The 13,515-nt window shown below is 39.9% G+C and overlaps 2 protein-coding genes across 9 annotated transcripts in view; one reads left to right on the plus strand and one right to left on the minus strand.

The window, feature by feature from the left end:
* Positions 1–2,433, minus strand: part of INSYN2B (inhibitory synaptic factor family member 2B) — a 74,004-nt gene extending 71,571 nt beyond the window's left edge. For both annotated transcript variants that reach the window (XM_083719317.1, XM_083719316.1), the window contains exon 1: positions 2,205–2,433. The gene's annotated coding sequence lies outside the window, so the exon portion shown is untranslated. The remainder of the gene's footprint in view (positions 1–2,204) is intronic.
* DOCK2 (dedicator of cytokinesis 2) overlaps positions 1–13,515 on the plus strand; it is a 249,142-nt gene that overhangs the window by 156,693 nt on the left and 78,934 nt on the right. For all 7 annotated transcript variants that reach the window (XM_083718724.1, XM_083718730.1, XM_083718728.1 and 4 more), the window contains 2 exons: positions 4,214–4,312; positions 6,780–6,874. In XM_083718724.1, coding sequence (XP_083574850.1) covers positions 4,214–4,312; positions 6,780–6,874 — 194 coding nt within the window. The remainder of the gene's footprint in view (positions 1–4,213; positions 4,313–6,779; positions 6,875–13,515) is intronic.

Genomic DNA, 13,515 nt, shown 5'->3' on the forward strand with positions numbered 1-13,515 from the left:
TTTATTAGTCACAGTGTCCTGACTCCTCCTGCTTCTTTTAGAGCTTTTCTTTTATTTATGTGGCTTTCCTATGTTGTTTGAAGTTACTACGGCAACCTGTCACCATCTGGTGTTGTAAAGTATGATGAGATTTTGGTTGCTAGGTGCTGAAGTTTGCCATCTCTTTTTGTGGAGCCCTGTGGTATTTTCCCTCCCTGCCCCCCTGCCAGTCTATCAAAATTACATATCAAACTCTTAGGGATCATGATATATTAATTTAGCCATCTATTTGTATAGTTTACCAAGGTATGTTCCTCCTTCTGATAAGGATAAGTTGTCACTTCTATTTATTTTATTTTAAATTCTACACAGTACAATATTACATTTCTGTAGCCGACACGTCACAGTATTATGCATTAAGGCCACTCAGTTCTTTATTACATTTTTTTCAGAGTCTAATGAATCATTTTATCATAATTTCTTTGCTGTCAGAGGACTTTGAACATTTACTAGAAGAGTATCTCATTTTCCTTTGACATCTAGTTTCATCTTTTTTATTGTGCTAATAGATATAAATTCAGTAACACCCATCTTGTCATTATTTCCTCACCAGCCTAAAAAGTGTCTGTATTTCATTTTTTCAAATATTGTCAGCCAATTTCCTTAATGGACGTTGTTTTGCTTAGAGTTTATGGTCACAGTCAGATGGTGAGACATTGCTGTGCACACAGCCATGAAATTTATGCACATTATTGATTGCTTCTATTGGAAATAGCATTATGTCTTCCAAACAGACTTATTCCTCTTAACATTCTGTTAAGTGCTCCCTCATCAGTCAAGTGTTTGCTGTGATTACACTTATTTTTACACATGTTTGACCTAGTTTCAATCATGCATATCAGCGCAGTGATTCATCATTAGACACATTTTTAACAAGGCTAAGTGTAGCTGAAATGACATGTCAGGATTCCACTTGAGCAACTTCATTGCCTTGGCTCCTAGTTATTTATTCATTATGCTTAGTGGTATCAACAGTCTCATTTCTCTGTCTAAAAACACAACATGGTGCACATCACAATTGCTTATTGGCTGTGTTTGCACAAAGTGCCTTTATCTTCAGTTATAAGCACTGATGACAAAAAGAAAAGGGTGCTCTGGTAAGGGAGAGGGCAGTTTACTATAGTGTACAAAAGCATCCAATGAGCCCAATCTTGAGTCTGTTGTTCTTACACAAGGTAGATTTGCTTACATCTATTTCCTAGTTTCGCTGTTTGAATTGTGCAGTCCTGAAGTATGCTCAAGTTTTGATGCTCTGGAAAACATATTTCAGAGATTCTGGGTAACTTGGAAACAAGCATTTCTACCTGGAAGTCTGGGCTCATGCAGTTCCTTGATTGGATACTGTTCAGATGATTAGGGGTAGATTTCAGAACTAAATGGGTGACGGTTAATTGTAATATTAAGAATCTCTCAAACAGGGAAACAAATTGAGGGTCGTTGATTATAAAGTTACTGTACAGGCATGGCATGATGAAGTAAGACTTTTCAGCAGCAAACTTACTAGAATCTGTCCCATCTGCAGTACCCATTGATGACTGATTCAAGTAGCAGAACCATAAATTTAGCCCACTGGTAGCAGAAATGTTTTCATAAAACAAAGCATGTCATCTGTTAGTTCACACTGTTCCCATTTGCAGTTGATAAGTCTATGCACACATGCAGGGCTACAGTGAACATATAATGCTACAATCCACAGCTAGCTGCATTTTTAAAAGTTAGATTAACATTTCTAAAATCATTTTGATTCAGTTGCAAGGTACCTCTGCCTAAAGGCTATTAGTGATGCTGCTTACGCCACAAGAGGTTACTGAAAATCATTTGGGAATGAAGAGAGACATTTAGAATGTATTTCACATATTATTAAAGAGATCAAAACTGCACAGCATCCTTGCATATAGATTACTTTCTGGTTTCTACTAGCTCTGATCCCCCACCCTCCACCCCCAAAATCAAAATCAGGACATTTGGATAGCAAAGCTTGTCACGATGCAATTATAATTTTAGCACGATGTTCTGGGCAGGCAGCTGACATTTTTCATATACACATGCTCTCCAGAACATTTGCTCCCATAAAAGTAAACTACCATAGCATGAAGACAGAAAAAAAAACACAAGCATTTACTATTAGGAAGAGGATCAGTAACAAAAGCCACACGAATCCTTACCTGAAAGATCTGTGATTACCTGCTGGAAATATCTCCTTTTAGACTCCTACAGATAGCCAAAACTCTGAGTAGCACAAATGTTACTCCAAAAGCAGGAATAAGTAATCGTTTATGTTGTAATTTTCACTGTTTATATGCCAGAAGTGTACTGGGTCTGCTCACGTAGGAATAAATAAAAAAAAGCAGCACCAACTGAACAGAAGCTACCATATGAAAGTAAAAAAGACCTCTAGTGGCTGTAACCTGAAGTTAAAGAGGCTTCTTTCCTTGCTTTAAGTGGTAGACAAAATGGTTGAGTATGTCAAACTGCAGATAGTTTACAGTGATGTGTGACCTTGCTGAATTTGTCACCATAAACAAATCACAGGGTGAAATCAGATTTCTCAGGGTAGCTGTATATGTGAAATGAACTTCTGACCAAGAAGCTTGAACAATCATTGGAAGCACGGACAAACTGATCTAATAAGTTTGATATGAATCCGATCTGATTGATGGACATATCCAACTTTGGGTTGTGTGTGTGCACGCATGCGCAAGCATTGCTTCCTAGCAACAATTCAGAATTATCAACAAACTGCTGTTTTTCTTTAAAAAAAGTTATGGCAGCAAGAAACTTTCAAGGCATTTTGTATCCATATAGGGCTGAAAGGCACTGTCAGTTTCAGTTCTCCAAGTTTCTCATTTTCCCAGTCTTAATTTGAGTTCCCAACATTTTGCAGCAATTTGTGATTTATTTATTTTTAAATCCTCATTAAAATTCATCAGCATTTTAGTGCAATTTTCTCCTCAGAAATACATTTTTATATGTCGTTATGAGTAACGCATCTTTTGCAGGCAAGTTACCCTAATATGGTGCATTTTTGTAAGCTATTTTCATGAATATCTTCGTTCTTATGCACTCTTACGCCTAATACAATGGTAATGATATATGCACTTTTCTGAATATTGGTTGGATAACTGCATTGAAAAATTCAGATAATTGTGAATTTTGAAGGATAGCTGTATTTTGGTTCACATATCGTTTCAGAAAGAGCAAATTAGATAAATTTGGTCTTAAATGCATACTGATTTGATTTCCCCCTCCATCTCTATAGCCACATGTAGCTGGAAGAAACCTGGAGTTTCTAATAATGCCTTTGGACAGTTCTAAACCCATTAATTAGAAAAGTAAGAAGTCTTGATTTCAGTTCAGCTAACCTGAAAGTTAAATGTGCTTAGGACTGTAGTTCAAAGGACTCTTTTAAAAAGCCAAAACACACATATGAAGCATAATTAGTGTAATAAGCATGTCACACAGGATGTATCAGGAATACAAGCTATATATATACTTTGGAAAAGGTATTTTCCTATTTGGAAAATACCTCCATAATAGTTGACATACAGAAAATTCATAGAATCTATCAGAGTCCCATGCCCCCACTACATCTGACTTAATTTTCCAAAATGGCTATCAATGGTTTTCCACCAGGTTTCCTGCACAGCAAAACTTAAAATTACTTTCTTTTCTTTTTGGTGTTGCCTGGGTATTTTGCCTGCCAACTTAGCGTTCGTGTTAACCAATTGACAATTCAAAAAGAAAATGCATTTAAAGGAATTACATAAATAGGGATTTTTCTCTGGGGAAATAGTCTTCCCTTCCTATAATTATTGCTCTACAAAATTCTCAATAATTTTAATCTATTTAAGGGATTTTAAGACAATGTTAAATTTATCGGGTTTGGCTGACAGATATGTATCTGTAGTCAAACACCGCCAGTTTTTCAAGAAGACAACTCATTCCAAGTGGCAGAGATCTTTGTAAATTGCCACTTATGCAGCATAATCAGAAGCACTTCTTCCCTTGCCTGCCATCAGATTTATGATCAACTATGATTTTATATGTCTAACTTCCTAAACATTTTAAGTACATTTTGGCGCCACATAATATAAATGTATTCTTCTGCTTCTTCATGCGACTCAACCTAAATGTGCTTATCAGTATTGCTAATCTCTTTCTCTTTCCCTTGTAGAGTCATTTTGTGGCTTGCATGACAGCAATCTTGAACCAAATGGATGACCAACATTATGCCTCATATATTGAAACTTTTCGAACAAGCTCAGAGCTAGTGGTAAGTAATTGTGGGTAGGACAGCAAGTGAGTTTTCCCCCTTCGCACCTTTTAACCTTGTACCTCAACCAGTTTCCTATCAAAGGAAACATTTTTGTAAAAAAATATTAAAAAATAGTAATAGCTGCCAGAAAAGTCTTCATTTCCTTATGAAAGGAAAACCAAAACAATCTTTTTAGGAGTATAAAATCACATGACTGAGTAGAACAAGGGGAGAATCAAGACAACAACTTGCAATTAAAGGGGAATTTGTTTTATTTTAAAGGAAGTGGGAGTTCATATTGCATTGGAACATAAATTAAGGGTTCTATAAGGTCTTTATTGAAAAGCTGTCACGACACCCAATCTTACTGGATAGTTTCTGGCTAGCCTCCAATTTGTTATTATTGGGCAAGCTGCTTGAACACGTAGCATTGATGCAACTGCAGGTTTTGTTTGGGACTTGGTCACCATAGTGGATGATCGGTGCTGGGACAAATAGGCAAAGAAGGCACACTTTGCTGAAGCAAGTCTTGGCCTTCTGGATTAGTGACTGCTAGGAACCACATGTATACTGCCTTGGGTTCCATGACAAAGGAAATGTGGGTTATAAAAGTAAGAATACATAACTAATTGTCAGGGAACTGCCATCGGAGCCAAGAGTGGGGGTAAGGCTCCCTAGCAATGCAGGAGAAGGACCCAGTAGGGAGAGAGGGAACACTTCCTCTGAGGAAGGAAATCAGCGTGACATCAGGAAGAAAGGGGAGCAGGGAAGGGCTTCGGAGAGATGGCTCCAAGACTCTTCCACAGAGACCAGCGGGGAGAGCCCAGGACCTCCGCTGGCCACACCCACTCTGCGCAGAAAACTTCCGCGCAGGGAGGCTAGGCGGAGACTTGGTGTCAAAGAGCTTTTATGCTGGAAGAAGTTCAGGAAACGCCCACTGACGGATTCTGCCAGTGACTGACACAGCCACGGAGAAAGGGCTGTCCAGCCAGGGAAAGGTGTAGCCAGACAACGTTGCCTAGAGCAGCGGCCACTTACGCATGAGCAACCCCAATTTCCTTTACAGTAATCAATAAATATTTCCTGCTGGACCTCTCATATTATGATCAACTTATTGTAGCCTTCTAGACAGCCAGACTGGGATGGGCACTGTTTTCCAGTCTTTCTTGGAAGTACTTCTTTACACAGTGGATAATTATACAATGGAATTCGCTCACACAAGAGGCAGTGATGGCTACCAACTTGGATAAAGCTATCAGTGGTCAGATGCAGCAGTGCTTCTGAATACCAGCTGCTGGAAACGGCAGGAGGGGAGAATGCTCTGGGGCTCAGGTCCTGCTTGCAGATTTCCCATGGGCATCTGGTTGGCCACTGTGAGGTTAGGATGCTGGACTAGATGAGCCTCTGGCCTGATCCAGCAAGCCCTTCTTATAGATTTTAGAGTCTGAAACTATTACCACTTCACACCACCTGACTGAGAGAATAGCATCCCAGTACGTGTTAGCAATTGTAGAGCAGCGTTCTCTGTATCAGCCAAAGCTTCCAAGTTAGCTTCAAGGGCAGCATCATGTAGAGAGTTTTCCAGTAATCCAGTTATAGAAGCATGGTTAAATATATTGAAGTCTAGCTTGTCTAGGACAGGGAAGGACATTCATATTAGCCACAGTCTGAAGATAGCACTTGTAACAATTCTGCATCTTAAAAAGTCCCATGTTGTTGTTGCAAAGTACTTTCTAATCAGATAGGATTACAAAGACTTCATCAATCATTGGCAGCTACCCCTTCCAGTGCCATTTCTTTCCAGTTTTACTGCCATCTTGTCTTGACTCAGGTTTGCCATGTTCTTGCTCATTCCCTTGACCATAGCCTCTGAATGCTAGTACCAGACAGAGATAGCTGCTGCTAGACATATATCTTTGAATCTTTGATTCATCTTTAAAATATCAGCTGGGTTCTGCTGTATTTTAAATCTTTGGGTGGGAGATCAGAAATGTATTGATGTCCAGGCTTTAATATATATATATATAACAGTAATGGATGTGAAGAATATATTAGTTAACACAAATGCGATGTCTTCAGGGTCTCAGTCTGTATGTTTTAGGTGAAGTATAAGAAATAAAGTGGATGGACCACTGTGAGGTGACGTAGGTTTACATATTTTCAACTGGTTTCTTATGAACTTGGTGTAAATTGAGAGGAATATATTCAACTGTGACATTCTCTGTTTTAATCATTTGTATTTATACTTCTATACTAGCATCATGAAAATTGTCTCTTAAGAGCAGAATACTAGCACTGATTTTGTTTTATGACGTCTGTTCATTGCTGCATTTTATTGCTAGACAGGTACCTCATTTTAGAGCCTTTGGGATAACTGATGATAACTTGAGCATGTGGGAGCAAGATATCACTGTCTGTTTTTCAGAAGTTTGTTATTGTTTTAGTGTAAACGGTATAATCCACAGTGACATTTTCCTCCTCCTAGGACTTTTTGATGGAAACCTTCATAATGTTCAAAGATCTCATTGGAAAAAATGTCTATCCCTTGGACTGGATGGCCATGAGCATGGTGCAAAACAGGTAATCAAAAGCCATAGGGAAGACTTGCAGTATACTAGGCCAAACGTAGCCAGCCAGCAATCTCTGGCAGCCCACCAGAACTGAATGAACCTCTGGCTGGGGAAGAAATGGGCGTGGGGGTGCCAGTCATCCACCAGCCCACATTACAGGTTGTTTTCTGTTTGGTGGTCACAAGTTTAGGAGGTTGAGAGTGAGCAGATTAAAGTGGCCTTCAAAGAGGCTGAGGTGAGAGTGAAATAATTTTAGCAAATCTTGCAGGGTGAGGGGGTGGTGTCCACTTACCATACTAAAAGTGGAAGATGACTGAGTTCTCTTTTTACTAACACCTTCAAAAAACGAAATTCATCGTGTGCTGGCACATTGTTCACACCTTTGTCCCAAATGCTCATGGAAGTTTTACTCATATCTGAAAAAGAATAAATGATCCCTCCTTCATAGGATGCAAAGACTTTTGCTAAAGTGGGCAGTGGGGTTTGACACAGCACTAACTCTCTTTATTTTAAACATGAAATGTAATTATAATCATGAAAAAACTCAGAAGTTAAAAATAAGTTGACCTTAAAAAAATTCAAAATATAACTAAAATCAGCAGTTTAAAATATACGTCATAAAATAAAATTACATATTAAAATACATGTCCACTTTATATATCTAAGTAGGCTTACCTAAACAAAAATGTTTTTAGCAAACACCGAAAACAGTAAATCTGTGTCGGTATGTGTCTATTCTAGAGATCTGATGTGATACAATGAAATTTGCTGTTTGTAGGAGTCCAGCTGTCCCTCCACTTATGTTCATCTTGCCTATTTGCAAATGAAGTCAAATAGCACAAAACACTTTAAGTGATCCCTCCTTCCAAAGAAAACCGAGCCCTGGAATTTCCATGCTGCTCGGTGATGTTGGACATACATAATCTTGAAAGTCTTAAACAAAGCAAGGCATGAATAGATAACACAAGGCTAAGATTTTGCTAGCAATGTGATCCAAACCCACCTAAAATATCAGGGCACCTAACCTTAATCTTAACATTCAGCTCAGAAGGATCTGGGTTGTGGAGCTATTGTCAGGTGTGGTGGGGAGATGGAAGTTAATGTTATGGATTCTTATTTTAGTACTCTGAATCATCCCCAGTATTTGGAACAGAAACACCACTGCTATGTACTTGTGAAAGACATTTGTACAAAAATATCCACACAGTACCTAATACTTAGGTATAAAACACTGATGTGATGGTTTGTGCACCCATCTTTATGACAGCGTTGTCAAGTGGTTAGGGAGTTTCAAACAAACAAACAATTGACCATTTAGATAACTAATTAAGCATCAACTGTATGCATGTAAATATAAAAGTGCTTGTAATCATAACACATAGGAGGAAATTAGTTTAGCACGCTGTTGGAATTATGTAAGTTTGTTATAGCAGATTAGAGACTAACTTGACAGTTTGGTCATTGGCTGTGCTTTTTTTAATTAGCAACCAGCATCTACTAATCAGACCTAGCAGACTCACCCTGAGTCAATCCGTCCTCACCCTAGTTTCCTGGAGTTTCAAATCCACTTGCAGGCTGAATCTCCTCCAGATGCATGTCTCAGTGCAAAATTTAGAATTATTTCCCTTTTTCATTTGCAGTTCATTCTGAGTGACTGCTGTCATCAGCCTCAAACCTGATTTTCCCAAGAGTACAGGCTCATTCTCTCTCTCTCTCTCTCTCTCTCTGTGTGTCTATCCTCTCAGTGGAAGTGTTCTGCATTTTGTAGGCAGTGCTAGTGGAGTTCAAACTGGTTCTTGCTTAATTTGAGATAGGACCAAGCTTTTTTATTTTACTGGGGAACTATTGTCACCATCTCATAACAAGGTGGCCTCTGACCCCACACATATCTGAAGGATTGCTATTTTGGCACAAGCACAAAGTTGCCACACTCATGGGCACAATTGCAGGTAATCTGATAGCACCTTTCTTTGCTGAATTGTCAGCAGATCCTTGAAAATGAGGCAACCCACTGGTAGCACAGTAGCAAATTGCTCTGTAAGTAAAGCAAGTAAGCTTCTCCCCCACCAGAATTTATTTGTTGCTTGTAGTGCTGTATGGCTCACTTGTACCTGCAGTTGTTTGTAGCTTGTAGCTGGCATTGTTCATCAGAGAGATTCAAGATGCATATTCCCAACAGTTAGAGATGTACCTAATAGACATCCAGCATTTCCCCCAAAAGCAAAAGACTGCTTTACTGGGGGAAGGTACCAGAAAACCCTGTTCCTGCCTTTGGTGGGGGCAGGTTTTCTCTACCCATCCTAGGGGGAAAGAGGCTCAAGGTGGTCTGTGCCTCTGCGAGCCATCTCTGAACTGGAGGCTTGGGATTTCCTTGGAGAATGGCATGCACATCATGGAAAATTCTGGACAGCAGGGCCCAGGTACATAAGCTGGGCTATAATTTACCCAAGGCTCACTTTGGCAAGTTCTTGGCTGTGGAGTAATAATGTGCTAGCTTACATGCCCAGGGATTGGGGGAGGATGTTTCCTCATATGTCATTAATGATTCCCCCTATCTGCACTATTGATTATTTCTTCTGCCCTGCTTACCTGGACACTGACAGCTAATCCAGGATCTTTATAAATAGACTAAAAACTCCATTTCCCCATACATAAACAATAGCTAGTAGGGGAAATTCCCCAAAGGAAATTCTCAAACTGATCCACTTATGGCCCATTTTTAGCAGATAAACACACCTGTCAATATTGGCCTGCAGGGGTGGGGACAGTTAGGCATCTTGCTTGTTGGGCCGAAAACATTTCCCATCCCTGATTCATCTCTTCTGAAGTTCAAAAAAGCTGCTGGTCTAATCATCAGGGATTCAAGCAGGACTATATGCATACTGGCTATGTTCCTGTTTACAAATCAATCCCCAATTAGTTTTGCGTGAGAAATTCTGTAGGCAGCAAGTATTACCCACTTGTCTCATTCTGCAAAAAAAGAAGAAGAGGTTTCGGCTGTAACAAGAGGAGTTTTGTGTAGAAATTTCTCCTGCACTTTGATGCTTGTCACCATTTGGAGTATTTGACTGTACAGGTTGTTAATCTAAATAATGGCTTTTTAATACTAGCACAACTTTCACAGTCCTTTGTATCTGAAGACTTCTCACATCTAAATTGTTCTGCACAGCAAGAACATGTCAGCATCTGCATTATTCATGAGTACAACAGTATTTTTAATTCTACAGAGCAATGACAACACATTGATTTCAGCTTGCATCATTCCCCTATGGGATTGCCTTATATTTACATTGCATCAGTTCCTGACATTAGCAATTCATGTGTGAGATTACACTTTCTGTCCGCATTGCCACCCTATTGCAATATGCCTAAGGTCCTTTATTGCTAAAAGTTTGCAGCAAAAAAAACCAAAAACCAAAAAACCACACCAGAATCTTTGCTGTCCTTATGGGCGTAATCCAACTGGTACAGTTATGCATGTAGAAGGACTTTGGATCTGGAGATCTCTGCTATAGCAGAAGAGGAGGGGAGGCCATTTTTATATTTTTTCCCTTTTTTCTGTAATCCCCCAAAGCTACCTTCTGCACTGTTGTGGAGCGTCCCTTTCCGACTCTCTGGAGCTGATTTGGGGATGGGGGACTGGGAATTGCAGAGGGAAGGTGAACTGACAAAAAAAGTCCCCTCCCCCTTACAATAGCAGATGCTTCTGTTGAATCAGAAGGCCCTCTGTGAGCCTAAGGACAGCAGCTGTAATCCACCCTGTGCATTTAAATGGAGGCCCAAGTTGAGCTTCTCACACTCAAAAGGTGACACTATCCCACATCAAATGGCATTTTGTTTTGTACTTACTGGGGAAGGAAGAAGATTAACTTTGAGTAAGTGTTAGGTTTTATATTTTCAAAAATGGTGGAATAGTTGTTATTGTTTCTTGTCCTTGCAGTGCTAAGCAGAACCCCAAATCTGTCTAATCTAGTTAACGGTGTAATCTTATACAGTGGTACCTCGGGTTAAGTACTTAATTTGTTCCGGAGGTCCGTTCTTAACCTGAAACCGTTCTTAACCTGAAGCACCACTTTAGCTAATGGGGCCTCCTGCTGCCGCTGCAGAGCACGATTTCTGTTCTCATCCTGAAGCAAAGTTCTTAACCTGAAGCACTATTTCTGTGTTAGCGGAGTCTGTAACCTGAAGCGTATGTAACCTGAAGCGTATGTAACATGAGGTACCATTGTACATGTATATTCAAAAATGAGTCCCACCAGGTTCAAGGTAGTTGAGTGTGGGGTTATGCTCAGTGGAAAGTCAATGAAATGGAATTCTGAGTGAACATGTATATGACTGTACTGTTAGTCTTTCTGATACTTTTCACATTACATCTTCAAACTTTTGCAAACTATACACTATGGGTTGTCTCCAACACTGCCTTCAGGATTCCTTCATCTTCCTGCACAGCCTCAAAATCTGCTCTGAAGGGTCTTCCAGGCCTATGGAGAATATGGGGCGTGTGTGCATGGAAGAGATGGGGAAAGTTCTGTTGCAGGAGCAGAAATTTAAATAAATAAGCAGAAATCCGTGCTAGCAGAACAGCTACATTAGATACAAGTCTTTGAGGCTTCAACAACTTGCCCAGTGTTTATTCTTTTCCTTCCTGCTCTCTCCCCCCCCCCCAATTTTTAATATATATAAATCCATCCTGAAGAGTTCTGTATACTTGCTTACTATTTGTGATTGTTTTGTTGGTCCTAATATGGTACTAGCCTTAATGGCTTTATGCAGCGGGGGGGGGGGGGGTTAGGAGGTTACTACATATTAATAGATGAAACGGGCAATGATCTAAGAAAGGAGAGCTGGAAGGACCAGGGGCCAAGTCTACTGCTTCCTTCAAAAACATTACAATATGACTAACAGGATTAAAACATGGTCCACAGTGGTGCCCAGAATTCATGGATGGCAAAGCTGGGGAGACTAATCTCCAGGGGAGGACAGAAATCCAACTGTCCTGGAGAAGCTTTTAAAAAAGAACATTTTCAACAATGTGTTGGGCAATTCTTTTAAAAAATGTTTTTGACTGAGTCCTAGATTATTATTATTTTCTAATAGACTAACAAAGTTACCTAGGGCGTGTGTATGTGTAGGCTGCATTCTAACATATTTCCTGTAAGGATAATAACTCAGCACATATGGATCCCAAAAAGTAGCAGATGTTTTGTAGGATGCATCGTTCTAACAAGAATGTTTCCTTTTTCATTTCTTTAATTGAAAGACTCCATTTCTAAACTATATGCCAATGTATATAACAACCTTTAATGCAGTGGGTAGCGGTGGCTGTTTGCAAAAGCATAATGGCTTCACCATATGTCCCCTGTGGTTTTTGTGCTTTTATTTTTGTGCTGTATGGACAATAGTAAGCAGTTTATGTTACGAGTTTCCTGCAGCGCACACAAATCTAAAAACAAAATGCAGTGTATTGAGTAGGGAATGGGGAACAGTTTGAATTTACAGCCTGATAGTGCCAGTAACTAAGAGCAGCATTTTGTGTTTCAAGATGGCGCAGTGTTGGCAGTCAGTGTTTGATAAAATCCACCACTACCTTCCTCCATGCCCCCTCCCGCAAGGGAGAGGTTTAAACACACTTTGGCCCAGCTGAGATGTAAAATCAAACCATGCTTTGGTATCTTGAAAATCTGAACCAGCATGAAAAAAAAAATCATTTATTTTAAATATTTTGAGCTTGCTCTTTTCAGCCATAAAGTAACATGAAACAAAACATTGAAACAATAGTTACAAAATAACCTTGCATGATTCTCACAGGACAGGATGGTGGACTAGATGAGCAATTCACCCAATCCAGCAATGTTATCCTTATGTTCCAAATGGATAAATCACAGGTTGCCAACCTTTTTGGGTCTGTGGGCATGTTTGCAAACCAGAAAACTGCTCATGGCACCACTCTGTCCTCCCATGCAGCAGCCCCACTGAAAATGCTCCCACTGCGATTACATACCCCACAATTGTCCTGGAAAAACTGAGACATCCCGTTTCTTATCATGAGAACATGGTGGCCATTTTGGTTGCCATGATCTCACGATTTCACAGGGTGATTTCCCATTAGGAAAAAAAATGCTTTTGGGGAAGGGGACCATGGCATGGGATCAGAGCAATCAAATTGGCTGCTGTGCTCTTGCAAAAAAATATAATAAAACAATGGGACAATGGTGTCCTGGTTTGGGGCTTCAAAGTGTTAGACGGTATGAAGTTAAGCTTAAAAAACCATTTTATTTGATGAATAATGCTTTCAAGCCTAATTTCAGCAGGCAGGATGGGACCCTGTGGACACCAGCAGAAGGTCTTTTTGGTCATGTGGGCATCCACAGGCACTATGACAGCAACCGATTGGATAGATAAACTTATAGACAACAGGGCTGTCAACTGATAGCGAAACACGTTAAGAGGTGGTACACCTCCATATACCAGACATTAGGCTCAACCAACAGTGAAGGCTGTTGTCTTCATGTCTTGTTTGTAAGGTTCCCAGAAGCATCTGATTGACCACGGATACAAACAGAATTATGGACTCCGTGGTCTTTTTTCAGGAAGGCTTATGCTCTTAAGCTGTGTCTACCCTCAGTGGAGAAACAAAGGCATGGATGGGAA

The sequence above is a fragment of the Podarcis gaigeae genome (genome assembly GCF_964106915.1).
Source record: "Podarcis gaigeae genome assembly, chromosome: 2".
NCBI lineage: Eukaryota > Metazoa > Chordata > Lepidosauria > Squamata > Lacertidae > Podarcis > Podarcis gaigeae.